Source organism: Martes martes (assembly GCF_963455335.1).
Source record: "Martes martes genome assembly, chromosome: 4".
NCBI classification, from domain to species: domain Eukaryota; kingdom Metazoa; phylum Chordata; class Mammalia; order Carnivora; family Mustelidae; genus Martes; species Martes martes.
Genome location: NC_137891.1, coordinates 41,769,856 through 41,794,372, shown reverse-complemented (window position 1 = coordinate 41,794,372; position 24,517 = coordinate 41,769,856). Strand labels below are relative to the sequence as shown.

The 24,517-nt window shown below is 47.8% G+C and overlaps 1 protein-coding gene across 1 annotated transcript; it reads right to left on the bottom strand.

The window, feature by feature from the left end:
* Window positions 1-11,318: 11,318 nt before the first annotated feature.
* Window positions 11,319-23,365, bottom strand: GEM (GTP binding protein overexpressed in skeletal muscle). Its single transcript, XM_080802308.1, has 5 exons — window positions 23,256-23,365; window positions 21,565-21,904; window positions 15,348-15,424; window positions 14,267-14,471; window positions 11,319-12,670 (listed from the first exon to the last, which is right to left on the bottom strand). Exons 2-5 carry the CDS (start codon window positions 21,893-21,895, stop codon window positions 12,393-12,395), a joined length of 891 nt encoding a protein of 296 aa, XP_080658434.1. The 5' UTR covers window positions 21,896-21,904; window positions 23,256-23,365; the 3' UTR covers window positions 11,319-12,392.
* Window positions 23,366-24,517: the final 1,152 nt, after the last annotated feature.

The window sequence follows — 24,517 nt, the reverse complement described above, 5'->3', positions numbered from 1 at the left end:
ACAATTACAAATGACAAAAACTCAGAATAGATATGGCTAAATTACCAGGTGATGACCCTATCAAAACATTAAAACTTTAGGAAATGTATAGAACCTCTAGAGTAGTTACAGCATTTACCCAAATGTAACCCAAGGTTTATCGTTGGTTTAGCAGTACTCCCTGAGTTACTTAGCATATCAAGGAAAAGCCTTATGAGTCAAAGAGACCTCATTTACAACTCTGGGCAGGCAAAGAGAAAACCATTTACAGATCAATTAACCTAAGAAAACTTCGCCCTTTTAAACAGAGAGAAAACCAGCTTCTTTTTTTTTTTTTTTTTTTTAATACCAGTGTCTTTCCTTTTTATTCTTAAGCATGCAGTCTTAGATAGTGGGTTTACTGTGTTTCTCTCCCATCGTGAATGATGTCGCAGACAAAGGGAGGGGGATCTTTCAGATGCCGTCCTGCTCACATCCCTCGTGGGAACTTAGGAGCATCTTAGCTAAGGTCTGTCCATATAAGCCCCGGACGGACCAGGCTACTCTGTGGAGTAGATGACCGTTATGCCATATGACGCCCTGCGAGACTCAGGGTGCAGCCCACTCAGACTCCGTGGCCGAAGCGGTGGAGCCATACAGACACATTCACACAGTCAGGCACTCTTCAGATTCAAACAGGTTGGACACCCCCGCTCTGGGTATCCCTGGCTAATGGGAGGTGATCAGTCTCCCCTTCCATTCTTTATGAATGGGTCTGGCTCAGACAGTGGCCCCGGGGCTGCTTTTCTTTTTTTCTTTCTTTTTTTTTTAAACCTTCAACAAAATGCATTTCCATTCCTTAAATCTTTTTACGTATCTCTTAATTTCCTACATACAGAGTTGCTTCCTTTATTTCCATCAGTCTTACAGTTAGCAGAATTTTGTACTTTTAGAAACACCTTAACCTCTAGTCAGTTATTAACCAATTGTGAATGGTTATAACAGAATTCTTTAGATGCCAATTTATGAATCAGTTAAGCACAAAACTTGTTTACCAACAGATTTAAATATTCTTAATTTCTTTGCTGTAAGAAGTCAAAAGCACAAACCTGTGTTCGGTAATCAATGACTTAGCATTTTATCCTCTTTGGAAAGGACCTTGATGTCCAACAAATTTAATTCCATTTGTCATTCAAGCAAAACTTTAAACTTTCAGATTACCAAAGACTTTGAAAGCTATCTCAGCAATTACCCATTAAAACTTTGAGACAGACAATTAACCATCAGTTTAGTCATCTCTTTGCTAACAGATTTTAACAAACAACATGAGCTTATTTGACCTTCAGTAGACTTTGAAGTTTCCTCTTTACTGCTGATAACTTAAAAGACATGTATATCTTAATTAAACCAACAAACTTAACTTAGTTCAAATACTGATTTACGTTCCACCTGGGCCCACTCCACTTTGAATGTTTACCTGAGACACAGGTGCAAAGATCTGGAGTGGGGGGTTTTAGGTCCAGGGGTGCTCTTCTTGCTCCTTGACAGTGAAGGGAGAAGGGGCCGTGGTGCAGGAAGCACCAAGGATGGTCTAGAGGCCAGTTATGCAGGCCCCACGCACGTTGGTGCAGAAACAGAAGGGGGAGACAGAAGAAAAAGCACTGCCAGAAGGCAGAGAAAGGATTCCCTGTTTTAGAGCTCATCAACTCCAACAGAGGAGCAGACGCCATGTTTTCCCACCAGCAAAGGGGAAGGGGTTAGGAAGTCCATGTTGGGCCAGAGAAAACAGGGAATCTTCCTGAAACAAAGGGAGTTTCGGCAGCTGCTTGGGAATATTCCTTACGGTCTCTGTCTCGAGTTAGACCAACCCCAGTTGGCTCCAGTTATAGCCATCCATTAACACAAGAAACGAGTAAGGGAGAAGCCCCACATCTATTAGGAGGAACGGAGAGACGAAACTCAGAGTCCCCCTACTCTCTGCTTGCCCCATCTCTTCAAACACAACAAACAACACAACAGATGACAAAAAGACAGGACAAAACCACCGCAGACCCAGCGGCCCTCCCGGGGCCATCCAACATTAAGGGATGGCCATTCAGACATGCAGAAATTCCGAAACTTTCCCTTTCGTATGTCCGTGCTCAGATTATGAGCTCTTTCCCTAATGTCTGAGAAGTGGTCAATCATCAGAGACAGAGGAGTTGTCTGCGTCTGTCCCATCACGTCCTCAGTCCACAGCAAGACAAATACACTTACGACAATTAACAAAAACACACTCACAAAGACATATGATCCAGCGCGGCCGCAGAGACAAAACTGGAAGGAAGTTAAGCCCCGACCGCAACAGCAGCCTGGCCTCCAGGCAGGAGCAAAGGGACGTCTCCCAAGACCCCCCAGTCGACAGCCCGCCACGCGTCCACTTGAGCCAATGTCGACTCCTGTACTCAGATTTGGTAAAAATGCAGATTGGAGCTCCCTGAAGGTATGCGCACAAACAGATAAAAAACGAGTGCACTCACCAGCCAGCGTACTCAACCCCCAGGTTGGGGTCCTAAGAGTCTCCCAGATCTCGGTGGGACCTCCAAATGTTATGCCCGAGTTTTCACGTCTGAGAGACCACCAAGGAGCCAACACCGATGTAAATACACGAGGGTTTATTCGGCAAGCTTAAGCTTGGGCCCAAGTATACCCAACACAGCGGAGGAGGGACTTGGACCCCGAACCAGATTACAGTCAGAGTTTTTAAAGGCAGAGCAGGGGTGTCAGTAGGTGATCGGGCCATGACTACTAGTCCTATGTTCCTGTTTTTTCTTTTTTTCTTTCTGACATGATCTATTACAAAGTCAAACCATGTTGTTCCTGTTTTTCCCTTTTTCTTTCTGACATTGTAAGGTTTTATAGGCGAGATAAACATGACACCAGGCAAGGTGGGTGACACCAGGCAAGATTTATTAAAGGCATCTCCAGCGAAGTTTCAGGGCTCAGGAGAAGGGGAGCCAGGAAAGTCGTGCCGGGAGGAGGTGGGCACTCTCAGGCGAGGTTCCTCAACTCCGGAAAGGGGAGTGGGGGAAGTCGTGCTGGGAGGGAGTCGGGCGGGGGTCTTTTATCGGGCCAAGGCAGGGCATGGGCTCACATCCATATATGGTAGGGTATTTGGTGATCAGAGGGTATGGGGTGGGGGGTCCTGATACTTCTGTTTCCTGCATAGGTATTGGGTTACCTATGGAGATGTGACCTGGGCATACATCCTTTTGGCGGGAGAGTCAAGGGTTAAGGAAAGGGGGGGCTAGGGGGCTGGAAGGTGGTGGGCTCCGGCGGTCACTTCTATTGTTCCTCCTGCACTCCTGGAGCCCGCTGACCCAACAGACATGATCTTTTATAACGTCAAGCCATGTTATTCCTGACATGAGTCATTACAACGATAAGCCATCCTATTCCTGATTGATCATTGTGTTTGCTCCAGTCACTCTTCCTGGAGCGAGGGGTCATTTACCAGTCCCGGAGACCTAAGATGGCTGCCGGGGCCAAGATGGCTGTACTTATGTCAAGGCTAGACTTGGGGTGGGTACAGCCTGTTTTTCTTGGCCTCCACAGGGGCATGGCATGACATTGCACATGTGGACAGGTGCTCAGCTGGAGAAAATGAAAAGTTTCTGGGGATGGGTGGCAGTGATGGTCACACACCAATGTGAATATACTTCATGCCACCGAACTACACTTAAAAGGGTTTAGAATGGTAAATTTCACCTTGTGTTATTTTTCATCCCAATAAAAAAAGAAGCCTATTTCATTTCCTAGAAGCAAATTTCCCCTGGATGTATGTGGTCTGGAATTCTCCTTTTCCCCAGAACTCACAAGACCACCACAGAAAGCAAGGGTCCCAGAGAACATAATTGGGGAAAGGTTGGCACGTCACAGTATGGCTGGACTTCCGAGGGTAAAGTCCCACGGTGGAGGAGGGCAAGGGTGTCCCCTAACACAGGGAAGAAATAGTGGGCCAGTCGTCTAGGGAAGGAAGATGGCCTCATGTCAGGAAACTAGGATGGAGAAGGAAAGCTTTCAGCAGCAGGCCACAGAGGAGGCATCCGCTTCTCCAGGTCTTGAGATCAAGGTATCCGTTAGTCAGTTCCCAAGCGGGAGAACTTAGAGGAACCCTCTTTTGGAGGCGGGTACCGAAGGCTGGAAACAAGACAGCCAGGCAGAGGCCTGAGACAACACGCCCCAGCATGCAGTCCCGGGACCGGGGCTACTTACCCCCACCATTCTAGACTACTGTTTACGTGCAGAACTCAGGTGGCTTAGCAACCTCAGAACTTAAAAAAAGCTTTTTGAAATTTTAGCCTGTTCTCAGCTGCTAAGTGGATCTCCTTTGGCAGGGAGTTTGGGCCCCCTTTTGCCCGGGGGATCCAGCAGAATTACTCACCAGAATGGCACTGAGACTGCCCAACGGAAAGATGGTAATTTGGGATACCTGGGGTAGAAGAGTCTCTTGTCAAATAGCCCCTCCCTCGCTCCAGGCTTCCTCCTAAAACTCATCTCTGAAGCCTCTTGGTTTCCGATTGAATAAAGAAAATAATAAGACACAGCTAAGAGCTTTGGAGCTTTCGTCACGGGCCAGCGACTGGGCTTTGTGTGCATTTTCCCATTTCCTGTTAAACAAACAACAATTAAGAAGTAGATAAATTTTTAATTCATTTATTCGATTTCTTCATCCAGATGAAAAACCTAAGCCTACAAAAGACTAAGTTACTTGTCCAGGTTGCCCAGCTGGGAATAGACAGAGCCGGGATTGAAACCAGGCAACCGGATTCCAGAACCCACCCTTTTCTCGCCCACTTCACCCCGTCTTTCCAGCCATCGGCGCACAGGGCTGCGCGTTCTGCCTCTTCCCGCTCATGCACAAAGCAGGTGGATTCTTTGTGTCCACTTCTGTCTTCTTTCTCATGCGCACAAGGACAATCGGAAGCACCCGTGAAACCCTCAAGTCCCATTTATCTGTGGGATAGAGCACTTATCCACATAAAAGCAGGGGAACCGACAAGGACACGATCAACCCGATCTTTTTATGAGTCAAACGTCCTCATCTTCAACACCTAAAGTAGCATTTCTCATTGCCCAGTGTCTGTACAGAAAGTCTCAAAGACACGATTAAGGAAATCAAATTAACAGTTCTCTTCCTTTGCTGCCAGAAGAGAGAGCATTGGCATTTTCCCAACCACTAATGTTTTTTAACTGGCTTTATGCATTCCAAGAGACGGTGATCAGGGCCAGTCCAATATATCAGCAAAATAGGCGAGTGTCTGCAGGCTGGGATCCAAGAGGTAAGCCCTGTGGGAGGGCAGTGAGAGACCCACCTACTTCAAACACCTTTCCCCATGCCGGTCACACTGTAATTCTCCCTCAAACATTGTCAAAGTAACTGATGGGCAAACAAATCCTAATGCCACCTCATACGTGCACAACACTTTAATAACCCTGCGGAGATTTGAATATTCTTTAGGATTAAAAATCCCTTTTACTTAGCACATTTTGTCATCTTAAAAACCCTGTGAGGCTGGTATCACTTTTCTTATTTTATATGTGAGGATTTAAAGCACTAGTCATTAGCAAAGCCAGGGCTAGAACCCAAGCCTTTAACTCCAAGGTGCAGGAAGATATTTAGACTTACCAACACAATTCCTCTTACACAATTCCTTCAGCCGCCGGAAGCCTGAGCCTAACCCAAGTATGTTTTGATAGGTGTCCTGAGAAGAGCCAACTCTGGTTTGAAAAGACCAATCCAGCCTTAGCTGGTACCCGGAAGACTAATAAAATGCTAAGAAAGGCTTATGCCCCGGGGGAGGAGGACCTGCCTCTCTTTCTGTCTGCACCTGCCTTGACTCCCCATGTGGCCACTTGAGGCCTGCTGTGCTGTGTGCCTCGTCCAGGACGTGTGCGAAGCTCAGTTCCAATTTCTCTTGTGGTCTGTTTCTGAACTGCGGCTCCCTACCAGGCATCCTATACTCCACTTAACAAATGTTAACTTAAAAAGTGGTAATAATTAGCACCAGCATCCTTATCCACAATAACCTGGGCTGTGGCTCAGGGAATCAGTTCAAATGGGCCCCTCTCCTGGTGCTACTTAGCTCACTCGCATTGCATATTCATGGCCATTCACATCCAGAAGACATCCGGAGGGCCTGGTTTCACTTATTCCCCCCACCCACCCAAACCCCCACCCCCCCTCACCCCCACCCCCAACCTAGGCTCAGAACTACTTCTGCCCAGTCATCCCTCAGCTAACCCAAGCCCCCCATGCTGCTATTTCCAAATCGTAGAACACATCCTGGCCGGTCACCAGCTCCATCCCATAATCAAATAGATGAATCACAAGGCGATTTCCTTTGGACTTTTTTAATAGGATTTCCACTCCTACCTCATGGCCTTCTCTGGTCTGACGTTAACCAAAAAAAAAAAAAAGAAAGAAAAGAAAAAAGAAAAAGAAAAAAAAGAAATGACTGCTTTTAAGTACATCTGATGATTGTTTTTTTCAGTCCTGTAAAACCCGACTGACGGCGGGCGTTGTACTCCTCACAACCCTGTGCCTTACCCATTTTCTGCTATTTGCGCACTTGTTCCTCATTTGCGTCTTTTGGTACGCCTGGTAAGGCAGCCTCTGTCAACGCTCCCAAGCGGGCTGTAATTCCCTCATCAGATTTTTATTTTCAAACCCCTGCCATCTGTACTATGAGTACTCCCTGCCTTTAAATGAGGCTGGAGTAAATGTGGACGTGTGTGTGCACGCGCGCGTGCGCGCGCGTGTGTGTGAGAACCCGTCCACGTGCATCATAGGTCTGGTTGCATACATTTGTATATACGGGTCTGTGTATGCATATGTATATAAGATTGTATATAAGATTGCAAACGCCTCTCAAGAAAGCTCTTTCCAAAACTTTCAAATCCCCCACAAGGCAGCGGGATTTCTCCAAGTCAAACAGCTGCCCTCAAGCTTCTGGGTGATACCAGTAGGATATGGGGCACTTCTCACTCCCTCTTCATTTCCATGTTTCTAAAAGTTGACCGGGGTTAGCTTCTCTACTTCCATTTCAGTCGTTAAAAACAGCACGGCGGAAGACACAGGCACATTTTTTTCTGACTCAGTTGACTACAATCACCGCAAACTTAAGTGACAACTTGTCCTGAGTTTCAGACACAACATGCACGTCTGGAACATTCCACGCCCTTGGCGGACGCTACAATCAGTAAGAGGCCAGACAGCAGCCCTGTTTGGGGCATATACTGAAAAGTGGAGCAAGGTGGGTCTAGCGGATATTTGAAGTTCCTCTAGTTGCAGTACTCTCTAACTGTGAGATTCATCTTTCCCACCTTTGCCCCGTGAGCGCGCGCATACACACACACACACACACACCCCACGCACTCGCGTGCACACGTGTGTGCCTCCATGTGCACACCCACGCAGAGCCACCTGCGCACCCAGCGGCAGTCCTGCGCTGAAAGCTTCCTGTCCCTGTTGGCGTACGTTTATCCCTAGCCTTATCGTAAGGAAAGCAGGTGTGCCGCATTGCCTTCCTCATTTTCCCCCAAAGTTAGGCCGGACGAAGACTGATGGTTTAGGGTCTCTTGCTCCGTGACTGTTTTCCAGACAGTTGCAAAGTCAGAAGCCGCGCCCTGACTCCAGTGTAATCTTACTCCCGCGTTTGCCCCACTCAGCTGCGGTTTCCCGCCGCCCTCGCCTCCTCCTCCCTTTTCTCCGTGGCATCTGCACCTCTGTCTGGTCGGCATCAGGCCTCGCTGCTCTGTGAGCCCTCCCCGCACAAAACCTGAATGCCGCCAGACGTGCGCTCTGGAAGCCCATCCGTGCACCTTCTGGGGGCTGCTTCTCCTCAGTCGCCGCGCCCTCCCTCTGCGCGCAGCGCATCCCGGCGAGCACCAGGCTCCCTGTTCCGGTGGCTTCCTCCCCGAGCTCCTCACAGGGGCATCTCATGCCTTCTGGTTCCTGCCAGTCAGCTCTCCCCGGCCATGTCCCGAAGCAGTGCCGCTTGGCCTGTCGCATGGTCTTCTGAACCAAGCCAAGCTCTCGGTCTGGAAATCGACGTGTTCTGCACGGGCTCTACGTCTTCGCTTGCAGATTGCTCACTTTGCACCTCCTGGACAGATGATAAATTAAGCGCCTTACATTTAATCCTCAAAATAATCCTTTGAGATGGGTATTATCCTTGTTTTCCAGATGAAGAAATTGAGGCTTACAGACGCTAAGTAAGTTGCCCTAAATAACCCAAAGGATTTTGTTTCCGAGGGCTGCCCAGCTTACCGTAAACTTGGTGGCTTTAAAAACAACAGAAATGAATTCTCGTGCATTTCTGAAGGCTAAACATCTAAAATCATGATGTGGGCAGGGCCATACTCACTTGGAAGACATTAGGGGAGAATCCTTCCTTCCCTTTCTAGCTCCTGGTGGTCCCGGGGATTCCTTGGTACTCATTGGCTTAGCTGTATCACTCCTGTCTCTGCCCTACCTTCACACCTGCTTCTTCCCTGTGTGTCTTTTCTGTGTCCAAGTCTCTTTCTCTCTCTCTCTCCTTTGTGCACTTATTGGATTGAGGGCCCACCCTAAGTCCAGAAAGACTTCATCTTGATATCCTTAACTAATCACATTTTACCTGTGGAAATCTTGAATAGCCTTCAAGATGAAGCTCAATGCCACTTCCTCCAAGAAGACAGTCATGATTGTACCAGCCAAGCAAGGAATTCTTTCTCCCACCCAAGCTCCAACTCCCTTACTTGACATGTCTCTCCAGCTCCTTATCTTTTACAGCCTATTCTAGGTTTTTGTGCAGTTGTCCCCGTTCATCACTGGGCCCACTTCCCGCTAATATATCGCAACCCCCTTCTCACAGGAGTTCCATAGATTTAGCCAAGTGAACTCATAATCACCCGCCTTTCCCTGCATTGAATAGATCATGTATTAGTGAGCAAAAATGGGGATGCTTAAAAACCAACTTTTCCCCAATGTTCCCACTTCCCCCAAAACGGAATTTTTAAAAAATAACCCAAGTTACTTTCCCACAGTGTATCATTTTAATAATTTTTTCCTCAGTTGAATCTGATCTAATGGCAGTGAATCCAGCCCCTTCCAGATACAATCCTCCCATGTTTCTTCAGATTCTTCCTACCATCAATGCCACCTTCTTTAGCTTCTTGGGACGGCAAATAAACAATTTGGGGGGCTCTGAGGACCTGGATAATGTCTTAGTCATTATATTCCCAGCACGCAGTGGGGCTCAGGTGTCCCATACCGTTGAAGGATGTGAAAGGGAATGAAGGCATAAAGGCTTCATTAGAGTAGAAGTCCTCAGAGTTCTTGTGGGATGATAACCTTTGCAGGTCTTCACCGTCCTCACCACAATCCTGCTAAGCGAGTGTCATTCTTCCCACCTCACAGATGGGAAACTGAGGCTAAGGGGATAAGGAATTTCCCTCTGGTCACACATCTAAGTGACAAAACCAGAGTGAAACCCATCTGACTCAAGAGCTGCAGCTCTTCCCCAGAAAGCCTCTCCAACTGGAATACACCCCAGATTGTCCTGCCCGGGCTCAAACTGAGGGAGCCCCCGTGTGACAATCCCCCACAGGCCCTTGAGCTTGAGAGTCTCGGCAGCTGTTGACCATTTGGCTGGGAGGGTCCAAAATAAGTGAGTAGGATGGTTGAATCTAGGAGGACAACAGCGTCAATAAAGAATGTGTGTATTTAGGGGGTATGTGTGTGTGTGGTGGTGTATATGTGGGATGCGGGGTGAGTGGTGTGGGATACATGTGCTGTGTTTGCTGCATGTACATGTTTATGTGTGTGGCGTGTGGAGGAGTGTGTGTGGTACGTGGTACATGTGGGCTGTGGCGGGGGCGGGGTGGGGTCTGGGATGTGTGGTATGTGTGTGGTGCATGGCGTATGGTGGGGGTATGGCATTGTGTGGAGTGTGTGTGCTATGTGTGTGTGTGTGGTGGTTGCAGGAGATGAAAAGAGCTGTGTCTATGGGAAACAGTTTGGGATACTGAAAGACATGAAGGACTCCAAGTCACATCTGGACCCTACTCCAAGCCCAGACACATCTGAACTGGGACAAGCCACCTATCCCCCCAAACTTGTTTGTTTTAAAATGGCCTGTCAACTTCATGGGGCTGTTGGGAAAGTCTATTCAAGAAGAAACCAATAAAAGCCCAAAATACACAAGGGACTGCATTGAAGAGTATAGGGATAAAGGGAAAAGTAAGGGATTTTAAGGGAATGATTAAGGGAATGATTCCATTCCATCTGGGGGAAGGCAGACATATAAAAGTGACTTAGGCAGAATGGAAGACATATGACAAAACAGATGTCTCTTGAGCTCTTCACATTTGGCAGATTAAAAGATGTTCACCTCACAATCTTATAAGGTAGCTATTAGTTACAACCCCATTTTGCAGATGAGAAAAATGAGGGTCATAAAGGTTTCGCCTTTGCTCCAAAGACACAAGGATGTTAAATGGCAGTGATGCTGCCTGTGAAACCTGACTGTTCACTCTTATCCTCTCCCTGTACTGTTTCCTTGAGCGATTCAAAGAGGGAGAGTGCGCAGAGATGGGTACCTGGCCCTCAGTTCGGAAAAAGGAGGAGAGCGAGCCAGGAGAACAAGCCAGCAGAACTGAGTTGTAAGGCTGTTGCTTTAGGCAATATTCGAGGTCCCATGGCTGTCACTATTAGCGTGTGTCTGATTACAAACTCAGAAACATAGGGAGGGGAGGCCACGGAGGGTACACGGAGGGGCCACTGATGTGAAAGGGAGACATCAGGTCGTTCCACTCCAGCAACGGGTCACACGCCGCCACTGGATAGATGCCACGTGATGAAGGTCAAACCATAATAATGCCAGTGAGAATTTGGTTACAGCCTTGCCTGGCTAGATAGATCTCAGGCTGAAAATCACCAGTTTCGTTTTTTTTTTTCCCCCTAATCTTTATAATTTCCTCTAATGCTTTAGTCAAGCTTAGGACCATGAGCCTTCATGGAGCAAAGGGCCATCTGTTAGGTCAGAAATTTGCCAAAGTAAAATATCAATCTGGCTTTTATTGTAACTTAGCATTTAGAGGACCCCAAATATTCCAACTGTATTAGCCAAAAATAACTGCATTATTGTGAATCATGGTTCCAAAGGACAGATGTCAGAGATAGTCTTTGAAACAAATAACAATGGGACTACAGCCAATGAAAAGAAGATATAAAGTAACAGGTATGTTTCTGTAGAATGTGCTTGTGCTAAAAGCAAATGGAAGGCATCATAATCGTCTTATTTGGGGAGGAGAAACATTTAAGAATGTCTTTTTTTCCCAAAGATTTTATTTCTTTCATTATAAGACATATAGGTAAAAACTTGCATATTTTGAAAAAGATAGAAAATGGTAATAAAGTGGACATTTTTCCTATTAAGAAATATGTTCATAAATATGCTTTATCAAATGTTAAAATGGTTATTATTTTGCAAAATAACAATAAATAGAGCAGAGCTGTGGGACACAAGGGTCAACCCAAAGTACTGGAAGTTTCACGTCTTGTGTTTTATAAAAATTCAGACCTTCAATTATATTTCAAAATTTGGCATTTTGCACTCGAAGTTATCAATAACTCCGATTTTTAGAATATATTCGTCATGGCCAAAGGCTTTAAAAGCAATGAAACATAAAAGGTAGTTTGACCAAGTAGAATTTGATTTAAATAATTTTCCTCTAAACAAAAAACTGTAAGACACAGAAGCAAAGATATGATTTTTGATCCCCTAAGTGGTACCTGTATCAGTTCCCAATTGTACAAATTTCTGTATCCCCAACTGTGGGTAGGAAACAAAAATTGTTGGCTAAGCTTTAGTTTCCAGCAAGGTCCATCATTTCTTTTCACAGCTTGATGGAGCAATGACAGTCACGATTATGTTGAGCCCGGTTCTACAATCCTGGCTCCACAAATAGAAGGTACAGAGAAAGAAATCCCCCCTCCCTTGGATAAATCCTTTGACCACTATCCAATATTTTGTCTATGGCCCACTGGCCTCAAATTCATGTATCGGAACACTGGGTAGAATTTTAATAATGAAAAGTTCTTGTTCTGAGCTTCAATTCTCTACTATCCAGAGGAGAAAGGAAACACATGTGAACCCCAAACACATCCTCTAATGAGTCTTGGGTGTTCAAGTAGCAAGGTCAAGCTTTTCCTGTAAATAAATACTGGCTTTACAAAGACCTTCCGTTTCCCATGCATTATGTTGCTCTTGAGGCCAACCAGTTAATTCCCAGCTACAATGGGGGAAGCTGTATCTAATAACACTGAAGATCCAATCTAATATAGATTATCAGTCCCAGTGGTGCTCTACGATGTCCATCAGGGGAACATCTGGGGTGACTCTGGGGGCCTAGAGCACAGAGAGGTCATGGCAGGATTTGGACTTGAGCTTGAAAGCCATATTCTTGTTGTTTTTGGCCACGATCTTGCCCCAGAAGCGCCGGGCTTTCCTGGGGATGCTCTCCCTCCTTTTCTGGTAGGCCAGCCGCCTCTCGTTCTTCTCCTTGCTGTCCCGCCGGAGGCGCACCTGCCGCACGATCCCCTCAAACAGCTCCTTCACATTGTGCTGGACGGCCGCTGAGGTCTCGATGAACTTGCAGTCAAACACCACAGCACACGCTCTCCCTTCTGGTGAGGAAAGGAGGGGAGAAGAGAGTCAGAGGAGCTCTGGAGGACCCCTGACTTGGAGCTGTCGCCAGGCAGCTATAGGCCAGTCGGGCATGTGATGGTGACACATGTCCTCCCGGGGCACAGAACGAGGCAGGGTCACAGGAAGATTCCCGCAAGCAGGAGAGGGGGGTCGTTAGGGCTGGTCCACCACAAAGGCCCTGTGTGGAGGTCCAATTCCACCAGATACATAATGCTAACTCTAACAGTGAAAACCAGAACCCCCATTTATTGCACTTACGATGTTTCTTGAAAAATACATTCTCCCTCCCAGAGAGATGAAGACACTGAGGAGGGAGTGATCTTTTAAAAATGTGAGAGAGTGAGGCGCCTGGGTGGCTCAGTTGGTTAAGTGTCTGCCTTTGGCTCAGGTCATGACCCCGGGGTTCGGGAATAAAGCCCCACATCTGGACCAGGGAACCTGCTTCTCCCTCTCCTTCTGCTGCTGCTGCCCCCCACCCCCGCTTGTGCTCCCTGTCAAATAAATAAATCTTTAAAAGAAAAAAAAATGTGGGGAAGTTCACACAGCCTGTAAGCAGCAGAGGTGAATCCAGGCCTGCTTCATCCTCACACTCAGATTCTTAACACTTTCTCCTGACTCAGTTTCCCCGAATTGACAAAGAATCCTACTATTTCACTTTGCTCCCTTAAAAAACAATGTTAAACCTCTAATAAGATATTTTGAAAAACTGTTGGTGATTTCACAGATGTACAGTTAGAGCAAACGACATAAACAAGCTTTCCTGGGGCAGCCTCTATGTCAAACATTTCCTTGTGTTCACCAACCACGTATCCAAGTTTGGTTAGAAAAAGATGATCAGCATAGACAGTTGTCTCCTACGAGTAAGACATTCCCAAGCTAGTTGTATACATTAGGTCTGCATCACGTTGCTTTCCTCCTGAGTGGGGCCTGGCAATACAGTGTTTTATTTTTTACCATTGTACCAAGAACCAAATCTGTATGAGGCCGATAAAATCTCAAGGACCCCGAAAGCACTTGGGGGCCCACCCAGCAAATAGGTGATATCCCAGAAGCATGAAAACGTCTACGTGACACCATCAGATTGATGCTTTCGCTGAAACATAGGAAGCAAGAGGTAGGGGCAGGAGGCTCTTCCTGGGGTCTCCAGGAACCAGAGGCAGCCAGAGTAGAATTCTTATTCTCAAAGAAACTCCCACAGTTCCCCCACATCAGAGTTCCCATCTTTCTTACATAAAGACACTACTTTTATTTCCCTGAACTCCTAAGAGTTCCCTAAAGAAAAGGACAAGGAGAAAAGGTTGGGGAGTGCCAGCAGATCTCTGAGCATGATCTTTTTGCCAAGGGAATGCCAGGGAGGGGAAATGGGAATCCAGCGAGCAGCCCAGTCGGACAAGGGAGCAGCTATCAGCACAGGGATGGTCTGCTGGGAATGCTGGGAGTCGTCTACACAAAACTCCATGGAGCATTTCAGGGAGTCCCTGGTTCCAGCTTCAGGAAAGAAGAAGAAAAAAGCGCCCATGTGAAGGACAAGCAGGGGACCCCGAGAGGTCTCCGTGGTGCTCACCACCCCTCACCTGACACAGACACTTCCCGGCACCGCACCAGGTCACTTTTGTTGCCCACCAAAATGATAGGAATGTCCTCGGTCTGTCGGGCCCTGCGCAGCTGGATTCGCAGCTCGGATGCCTTCTCGAAGCTGGCTCGGTCTGTGATGGAGTAGACGATCAGGTAGGCATCCCCAACTTGCATGCAGTGGTCCTGGAGCCATTCGTTCTCACCCTGATAAAACGAAAAGAAACTCCCTGAGCTTGGGGCGCGGGGGAGTGGAGGCTGTTGGAGATGAAGTGTCCTTCGAGAAGAAGCTATATGTGTACCCGAAAGTGTTCACTGTCCGATTCCTCCTACAGCTGGAGCTGATAAATTATACAGTGACTGCCAAACCACATTTCCAATCTCTATCTAATCGACCAAAAATGAGCTCTGACTTCCAACAACTCCCTTTTGCCTTTCCCAACTGATGAAATTTCGAATCCTTCTGTGAGAAGAGGAGGGTCCTCCATCAATAGAAGGTCTAGCACAGAGGTTCAGAAGCCCCCAATCTTTAAAAACCAAATGCTGAAGACTAGTATTAAGAAGGTCAACTTTAGGGGCACCTGGGTGGCTCAGTGGGTTGAGCCTCTGCCTTCGGCTCAGGTCGTGATCTCAGGGTCCTCGGATCGAGCCCCACGTAGGGTTCTCTGCTAGGCGGGGAGCCTGCTTCCCCTTCTCTCTCTCTGCCTCTCTACTTGTGATCTCTGTCAAATAAATAAATAAAATCTTAAAAAAAAAAAGAAGGTCAACTTCATATAATCTGGTTCTATATAGCTTTCAATGATTCTCCATCCTTGTTGGCACTTTCCCTAAAGCAGATGTAAGTTTTTGTCTTTTTTTTTAATTGAACTAAGGGCAAATCACTGCGACTTGCTTATTATTCAGAGCTCATTCATGAATGACCTCTTCTTGAGAACAGTCTCCTACTTCAGGGGAAAAAAAAAGCTAATCAAGAAAATGAGCCCACCTCACCTAGAACACCAAAAACGACAAGGTCACCCTTGCACCAGCCTGTTGGAAGGCAGGCCCTGAAGGAATTTACAGAGAGCTACCGGCTCTGCGTACCTTATTTTCCCACATGTCCAGGAGTATAATTGTCGCACTTTCCCCATCAACAATCAGTGTTCGCTCGTAGGTATCTTCTGGAAAAGAAAGAACAAGGATATTGGAGTCAGAAAAATAGGCAACACTTTTACATGAGCATCATTAGAAAATTATGCTACAAACTAAGCCTACTAAATATGCAATTAATTATGCAAATATGCAGATACTCACAAAGGCAAATTAGTATTTTTTAATCACCTTCGACAACGTTCTATGTACATTCCTCCAGTACTTCCTGAGCAGAACACCTATGTCTTCTGAATGTGTCTCACTGAGCCACTTGAAGCGAAAGACTTTCGTTTTCACCATTCCTAGACTTTTGTTATAGGAAAACCATTTACAAGGATAAACTCACTGAGAGCTTTTGACTCAGATTCAACGATGCCATGAGAAAACACTAACCACCCAGTGGAACCATAAGCCTCATTCATAAGCCTTATATGGAAATCCACTGTACCTTTCAGTGGGGTGTGACTACTGGACATTCACTGGCAATTTCAGGAGCTCTGGGCTCAGAGACATTTTTCCTGTTTTGAGACATGCAAGAAAAGAACCTTGAGTCTATCCCTGTCTTGGCTAAGGTTTTCTCCCTTAAAAAAAAACAACAACAACAAAAACACAGTTCCCTAGGAATAAACAGTCTTATTTTTCCACCATAAGTACAGCCTAAGTGCGGCCTCCAGCTCCACGTGGTAATGGAAACTTTCCTCCCTGCACTTGAGCCCAGACTGAGTATAGGTGAAGGGTGAGTAGTGCGAAGGGCAATAGCTCCAGCCCACAGAAATCAGTTGGGGGGGGGGGGAGGGCTGGCTGAGTTACCGGGATTTTGCAAGGGGGATTCCCATCAATTGCATACAAACAAACAAGCCCATCCCCACTCTATTTTCACAGTGAGGTCTCCTGTTTTGAATTTCATCATTTGAAAAATCATGATTTTCATAATGATTTTTTTTTTTTTTACCATTTTTCTTGCTGTTCCTTTTGCCTGAAATCTGTTCCCTGGAATATCCAAAAGTCTTGAGCCCTTACCTCCTTCCAGGAGAAGCGCTCCCTCACCATCTACTTAAAATTACAATACATCTCCCCTACCAATATTTCTTACTCCCTTTCGATTTTTCTTCATCATACTTATAGGTACCTAACATGCAATCTGTTTAACTTATTTTATTTTCTCCTCTCTCCCCCAGAATGTGAAGGCAGAGATCTGCATCTATGCTGTTTACTGCTACACCCACCCCCCACCCCCAGGGCAGTGCTCAGCACACTGCGGGTAGGCAAATACTCATGGAATGAATGGATGAATGAGAACTATAGCACTGGGGATATAAACACAAGCAAACCTGATTAGAATCTGGATGCCATCCCTTTTTAAATATGTGGCTCTGGACCATTTAAGTGTTCTGGGCCTCAGTTTCTTCATCTGTGAAATGGGATTAATAACCGTATTCATGCCTTAAGCCGGCATGACAATTACCTCTGTTAAGCCTGGGCCCAAAGTAGAAAGGCAATAAATATTAGCTGTTGCCATCACTTGTTCTGATAGAGGAAGGTGGTTCTTGCCATACTTGGCGTTTCCTACTATAGCTAAAACCTAGCTTAAAAGCACTACAGTAGGGAAATGGGAGCATTTCTTGTTTTATAGGAGTAAGGGTCTTATTAAAAGTAAAGCTCCTGGTTTAAATGTTTCTTCATCTAGGAAATGGAAAACAGAGGAGGGAAAGGAAGGAAAACACAGACAAATGAGAAGAAAGTTAACGAGGGATGGGATGGCTCTGTCTTTCTGTCAGTCTCCCTGCCTCCACAAGGTATCATTCTAATCAATGGTAATGGTGACCCACTGGGGGATTCAGTCTGTTAAGCCCATCCTGTCTGCCATCCACAGTGGGATCACAGTGGGACGCACAATCTGGCTTCCCGTGGAGCGGGGCCTCATGACTCAACAGGCGTATTTAATACAGCCAAATGGAACCCGTCAGAGCCTGAGCAGCACAGAAGGGGGGCCGGCTGACTGCCCCTTGCTACCTTGGACTTCTCTTTTCTTTCAAAGTCTTCCCTGTGCCCAGGAAATCCAAAACAGCACTTTCTCTGTCCTCAGCCTACCACATCCCACCCAAAAGCAGGTACAAGGGACTCACCTGGGCCCCCCCGCAGTTCAAAGAGACACATACTACATTGTAAGAGCTAGGGGAAAAGCAAACCCAAACTTTCCCTTGGTTTGAGAGATACCAGAACATCAGCCTAGAGATAAAGTGGATTAAGGATTACACCTTAAAAAGTAGATGCCTAACTGCTTTGCTGTTCTGGAAGATTTCTGGACCCACCCCTGCCTGAAAATCACTGTGCAGCAAACCCACTAGTCTAAGATTATAAATCTCCACCCTGCTTCCCTGGATAGGCCCCACACATAGGTTTATATACTGCCTCTGGCTCCCCCACACATGGATTCTTCAGACACTCAAAGCATCCTGCTTCCTGGCCCTCTGCTAACCAGGAGAGGGCCCTGCCTACACCCTAGAAGCTCTAGTTTCTCTTCCTTCCCTTGTCACTCACTTTTAACCTTCTCAAGGGCTAATCAGGTGGGGAGAGGGGAAATAAAAGAGTACGATTCCTAGAAGAGTCCACTGAAATTTGCCCTGGGTTGAGATGTGTGGGAAAGGGTTGAGGCTGATTGGCCTGTAGAGCTTTTTGGTATCCTGGGTCCGAGGAAGACCTCATTTCTCCAGTGCTCTTGATGACATCTGAAGAGATCATCCTGAGGGGGCGGGACGGAGCTTCAATGACTGAGTGACCATCGCTATCTTCCCTGGATTAGCACACCTTAACCCGTCTTTCATTCGGCCCCCACTGACCTCCACCTTCAGTCCAGGATTGGTTCAAATGCTGTGTGGAACCTGCATGGGTGTTCTCTCTCATGCTGGAATGGGCTCCTGCAGGCTCTTGAAAGCTCTGAGGTTCCAACATCCCTCTCCCCCAAAACTCTCAACTGCTCTCAGCTTTCCTAGCCCAGGAGATGCCAAGGAGCCCTGAAGGAACACCTGCTCTAGGAACACCGTCCTTGCATCCTGCAGCATCTCACGGGGCCCTGGCCAAGAGGAGGAGGAGAGTGGACGGGGCTACCAGCAACCAAAGTGCCGGTTTGGGGAGATATGTCCAGGGAAAGGAAATGGTAGATTCAGAATCGGCTCTAACGTTTAACCCATACTTCTTACATGCCAGGCACGGGGCCATAGGCTTAGTATATGTTCTCTCCTTGACTCCTCCGACATCCTGTGAAGCAGGGATTGTCCCTGTCTCACTAATGCGGAAGTCTGAGGAGGGTCAGTCCCTTGTACAAGAGCACTCAACTATGTCCGGGTCAAAGTGGGGCTCCAAACCCACACCGACAGACCGGAGTCCAGTGCTCCCTCCAGACTCTCTGTGTACAGGTGCTGTCCCTTCCCACCCACCTCAGGGCTTCCAAACCCCAGCCATCCTTAGGGTCCAGCTCAGAGACCACCTCTTCCATGAACCCCTTCCTGATTTCCACAGCCAGAAGTAATCTGTTCTCCTCTGATTTCTCACATCACTGTCCTCGTCCTCTTTCAAGGCACTCATCACACCCGATCTTGATGTACATTTGGAGTGGATCTGTCTCTATGGCACATACTGTAGGCATCTCCAAGGGGAAGCCCTAGGCCTCTTTGCACGTCCCCGTTGTGACTCACCAAATTCCGTGGTATATATTCAGTAACTATTTAGGAATGAATGAAGGGATGAATAAATGAATGGCATTAAATGTGTAGAGAGAGTCATAAGATTATTGCAATATAGCTGTAACAACATTCATCTTTATTTGAAGAAATTCTGATGAGAGTATATTGTATAGAGGATTTTTTTTTTATGGTTAATGTTGAAAAAAGAACAATGTAGGGGCATGCCTTGGAAAACCTTCTTCTTCAGAAACATGAAGCCACTAGTGATCCCAACAGCTGCCTACAGATAAGAGATGTAATCCTAGATAGTATAAATTGAGTTACTCAAAAAGGACACATCAGAAAGGATTGGTCAGCAGAGAAGCTTCTTGCAGAACATGCTCTGTTTGAGGAGATAAGGAAAGGATTCTCCGTCTCCCTCCCCACATTAAACGAAGAGTCCTCCCAAATATTGAAGGCTGCCTTCCCAAATTCCAGGTATGAGTCAGTCTTCTCAACACTCAATGCCAACGGGGATACCACTCTCCAGATAAGAACCACTCCACTCTAATGGACCAACATTTTTGAAAGTCTGCCACCCACTAACTTTTTCAAGACCTCCCTCAAGAGACAAACAAAACTCCTCAGATTGATATCTTCCTTCTATCAATTTCCCCAAACACTTTACTGTTACTTCTTAAGGTATTCATCAATTTCACCCTGCTCTGAATTACAACCACTGACCCTTCACTCCTTCCTGAGAGGGGTACTGCCTCCTAAGCATCACTGGGAAGCCCAGAGCCTCGCACAGAGCCAGGCTTGCGCCTGATACTAACAGCATGTGGACGCTAAACCCGGGAGCCACTGGGCACAGTGAATGCACACACCAGGTCTGACTCCCAGCCATACCATGGGCTGGTTCTATCACCCTGGGAAAGTTATGTGATGCCATAAGCCTCCATTTTTTTTGCTTGTAATATATTCATTCAATTTTTGTATTATCAGTAAAAACTAAGCAGAAGTACTCAGTAGAGTGTCTGGTGCATAGCAGGTTCCCTGTCAATGGCAGTGGAAGACCACCACCAAACTAAGATCAAGTCCTGAGCTCTAATTCCAGCTACCCCACTGATTCTAGGTAAGCCACTTGGTATCCCTGGGACTCAGTTTACCCCTATGAGTACAGGAATTTTGTAAGTACCCAAATAAACAGTAGCAGATATAAGGTACCCAAAAAGCGCCTCTCCCGTTGCAAATGTGCATTCTAGATATCCATGCTCCCTCCCCTTCTCCTATACCGACAGTCACCTACCAGCCTGTACAGAGAAAGAAAATCAGCCTTCCGATACGGACCCTATTTCTCCTTGACTCTCATTTAGCTATCGTCCCGGAGAGTCCAGAGTGAGGAGAGAAATTAACGTCCTATCAGTGAGTCATCATTTACCATCGGTTCAGAAGCTGCCACGTGAGGCAGTGAACTCCCTGACCCTGGAGACAATCAAGAAGAAATGGTCAGCTGGAAAGGGCTGACAGGAGGGAGGAAGGAGCAGGACTCCGGTGCGTCAAGCAGAGGGCAGAACCAGCTCATCACTAAGGCAGCTCCTCACCCTGGGAGTCTGTGATTCAGCTGTGGGTTGCAAGTGGGAATACAAACAGACCATGCCATCGGGCAAGCACTGGAAGGTTCTTCCCTTATGTCTATAGATGCAGATAAGGACCTGCAGCTCCCCTAGTCATGTATACTAAGGCGGAAGCTTTGGCTAAAAGCCACTGTATGAATACCATTGATGATCAATTAGGATCCTCATATCATGTTCCAGAATACAGTGCCAGGCTTTACATGTATTTGAGGAACATGTGCATTTTTGTGATTACATCACTTCAAATCCATTTTTGGAAACAGGAGAGTCTTAAACAGTAAATATTTTAAGTGACATTGTACATGGAAAATTATCTTGAAAACCTGTAAGATTCTACAAACATATGTATCACTATTGTTATACTTAATTTTTTTAATATTGGACTATTTCAAAATATAGATATTAAACTATATGCTCAAAAGACTCTAATAATTGTGGAAGCTGAGGAATCCAGCCTAATAGTTTTTCAAATCGGTTTGGTTTTAGGTATAACCATGGAAAAAAGCTGTGCCTACACTGAGCTCTTGAAAAGTCCAGCTCAGAGTTGGCAAAGGCCAGAGGTGGGAGCCTGACCCTCTGACTCTGCCTCTTTATCAATTTACCCACCCAGTCCCTGCAGGGCTGGAATCTAAGAAATTCCCTTTCTGGCCCAGGTTCCATCACCGAGCACTTTCTTTTTCTCCTCCTGAGGATCCATGCCAGGGTTTTGCTGGGGCCTCAGCTTCCCAAGCCAGTGCCAAGGACGCATAATTGCCATTCCCAACTCTGCAGATAAACGACACACCCTCTCGCTCTTTGGACCCACCCCCTTACTCTTTGGGACTGGACCACTGCTGATGGACAGAAGCCCGCTGGGGCTGCACCACCTACCTCCCAGTACCTCGCAGTCGCTGTCCATGCTGTCATGTATACCTGCAAAGATGTTGGCCAGAGTGGACTTGCCCACCCCCTGCTCCCCTATGAGCACCACCCGGTAGTAGGTGTTCCCCGATTCGGAGGAGATGACTGAGTCTGTGGAGTCAGAGGACCAGCTCCGGCGGCAGTGGTCCTCGGGGGCAGCGGAGTGACGGCTGCGCTGGCTGTACTGGTGGGGCTCTTTCTGGACCATCAGATGCCTGCCGTCCGCCGGGATGCTCCAGCGTTGCTGCTGCGGCTGCATGCCCACAGTGCCTTGGCGCATGGTGACATTATTCAGAGTCATGGTTGGGTCCTGGAGAGCAAAGCAGCCAAGAGGTAAGCATTAGTAAGCGGGAACGAGAGCTCGGGGTGGGGGAGCTCAGCCACACAGTCAGCCATCAGCGATATCTCAGTAGATGGGGCGAGACCCAAGTAACCCTGATATAGGAACCCCAAGGAAACTGTCCCCAAATCCAAGAGGCTTTCAACTAGTAGCCAGTTCCTCAGGCAGACTGTCATTGGCAAAAAGAAAAAAGTACCGTGAACATCACCCACTGCCCTCCGGCTTCCTCCATCTTCAAGGAAGCCTTCAGGAAGCCCACTCAGCACTGACACAGAGGCAGCCCGAAGAAACCAGCAGCCTCCGGAGATGGCTTAAAAAGCAACAAGTTAATGGAGCTGGGGACCAGCTGGCCAGGTTAGCTGCTCTTGTCTAAACATGGCTCTTAATTGCACCAGCATCCAGTGGGCTTTTGTGCCTGGATGGGAAACACGTGGCAATGACATCACTCCCTCTGGCTGCCCTGGACAAGCACTTATTGGAACTTCCATGTTTAGTAAAGTCGCCCTGATGCTCTCCAGCTGCCTGAATAAGCTATTATTTGGGGGCAAAAAAGAATTCCTGTTTGAGGTTTATGCCTCAGTTCTGCCCTGTTGCCCACAGACATCATGTTTCAAAAATCCCAACCCCAAGCCCTGTTGTTCCTGCAGGGAAATGACCGGCTCACAGTTCCGACCTATCAAACTGGCAGAGAAAATGCTTCACTCTCATTAAACCACGTCCACTCTGAGTTCAACTCAGATTCCCACCTTCCTGAGGAAAATCAGAAGGCCAAAGACCCTCCTCAATGGCATTAACAACTTTGCCACAACTTTCCCTTTTGCAAGCTTCCATCCCCCTGCACGGAGGTTTGTACTCTCGGGCTACGAGATAAAGTAGAAGTCTTCTCATTTCTAACAAGCGAGTTCATTCCTGAGAGTGAGAAATGCAGACTCCCCTCCCCAGACTCACACCCACACCACACCCCAGCATGCCGGCCACTAACGGGAATGACCAGCCGGTTTTTGGATCTCATTAAGCCGTGCCTCAGTTGGCCGGCAGGCACTCAAACAACAAAAAGCATGACGCATCCGTGAGGGCTGCCCTCTGACCGCACAGTCCGCAGGGGGAGGTAACCCTCCTACGGACCTGAACTAAGGAACCTGATGACAACTGGCATCCTTTGCACCTTAAACTCTGGCCCCCGCCCCCTAACCAGAAAACCACAGCGCAGACCACAAGTTACAGGGGCTCTTTCGACAACTTAGAAAGTTCTGTGGGCCAGGAACGCCCACTGCCCCCGGCGTCGGGAGGACCCTCCCGCCCCCCCAAACCGCCCGCTTACTTGGCTCGGCCGGGTGGGCGCCCGCGAGTCCGCGGGGGTTGCGTGCGTGCGCGCTGCGATGCCGGGCCGCCGAGCGCCGGGTGCTCGCGCCGTGCCCGCCGTCCGTGCTGCCGCCCGCAGCCGCCGCGGCCCCGCGCTTTATAGCGCGCCCGCAGGCCCGCGCCGGGGCTTTTCCGTGACGTCAGCGCCCCCACCGGGAGGGGGCGGCTCTGCAGCAAACTCGGACGCGCCGCCACTTCGCCGAAACGGTTACTCATGTGACCCCTCTCCCCCTTTTGAAAAATAACGACCGTTCCATCCCGGGCTCCTTCATTTTGCTTTTATTTTCACTAGGTGGGTTCGAGAAGCTGGAAAAATACGTGCAGTGCCACTTAATCGCTCTTCCCCGCAGAGTGCTGGCGAGCTGTCGGGACTCAGGATGGAGCAAGGAGCAGGTTGGAGTTGGGACCCCGGCTTCGCCAGAAAAACAGGGATCGGCAGGGCGAGCGCGGAATCTTTGGCCTCTCGGAAGGGGCCGCAGCCACCTTACGGGGCCAGGGCTTGTGTTAGCCGCATCTACTGCCCAGAAAGCTGCCTTTTCCTGCCTCCTTGTCACCCTCTCTCTGGAGGACGAGGGAGGAGAGCCCCGCACCGCTTCATTTCCCTTCTCTGGCACGGACCCACAGAGAAGGGGCCGAAGAGAGGTGACGAAAGGGGAAGGGACCTTGAAAAGGGCAGTTCTGAAAATCAACTTAATGAGGGGGTCCAAGCAGACTGTGCTAAATGCTGCTGGCCCTGCTCTGGGCCAGGATGCCGAGGCTCCTCAGTCAGGGATTTAATCACCGTTCCAGTCGGCAGCATCTCTGGCCCTGGCACGGGGCGCGGAGCCAATGCCTCCCAGCCGTAGGGGGAGGAGCCCTGAGCCAGACACAGGTGCCGCGTTCCCCTACCCCCTCCCCACCCTACCCCGAGACTCCTGTGAATAAAGGGTACGGGATAAATAGTAACTACTACTACCACCATTTACTAAGTACCTCTGAGTACCTATACTGAGTAGATACTGTTAGGCCTCCGCAGTACTCAATCCTACAATTCTGCAAGGTAGATATATTGCTACCCCCATTCTATGGAGAAAAATGACACTTGGCCAAGAGAGCTTGCCCAAGGTCATGCAGCTGGTGTAAGTGGCAAAGTCAGGATTACCTGGTTTGCCCGGCTCTTTGCACTGCACCACCAGCTGAAGGGTTTCGATGACCTCTTTATGGGGACATGGGCATTTCCCA

Bases quoted from the DNA above. Each gene is read 5' to 3' on its own strand.
- GEM (XM_080802308.1), bottom strand. From the start codon at position 21,895: ATGACTCTGAATAATGTCACCATGCGCCAAGGCACTGTGGGCATGCAG. The intron at 15,425-21,564 runs GTAGGTGGTGCA...TTTCTTTTCCAG, and splicing joins CGACTGCGAGGTACTGGGAG to AAGATACCTACGAGCGAACA. The intron at 12,671-14,266 runs GTGAGGGGTGGT...TTTCCTCACCAG, and splicing joins CCGGGAAGTGTCTGTGTCAG to AAGGGAGAGCGTGTGCTGTG.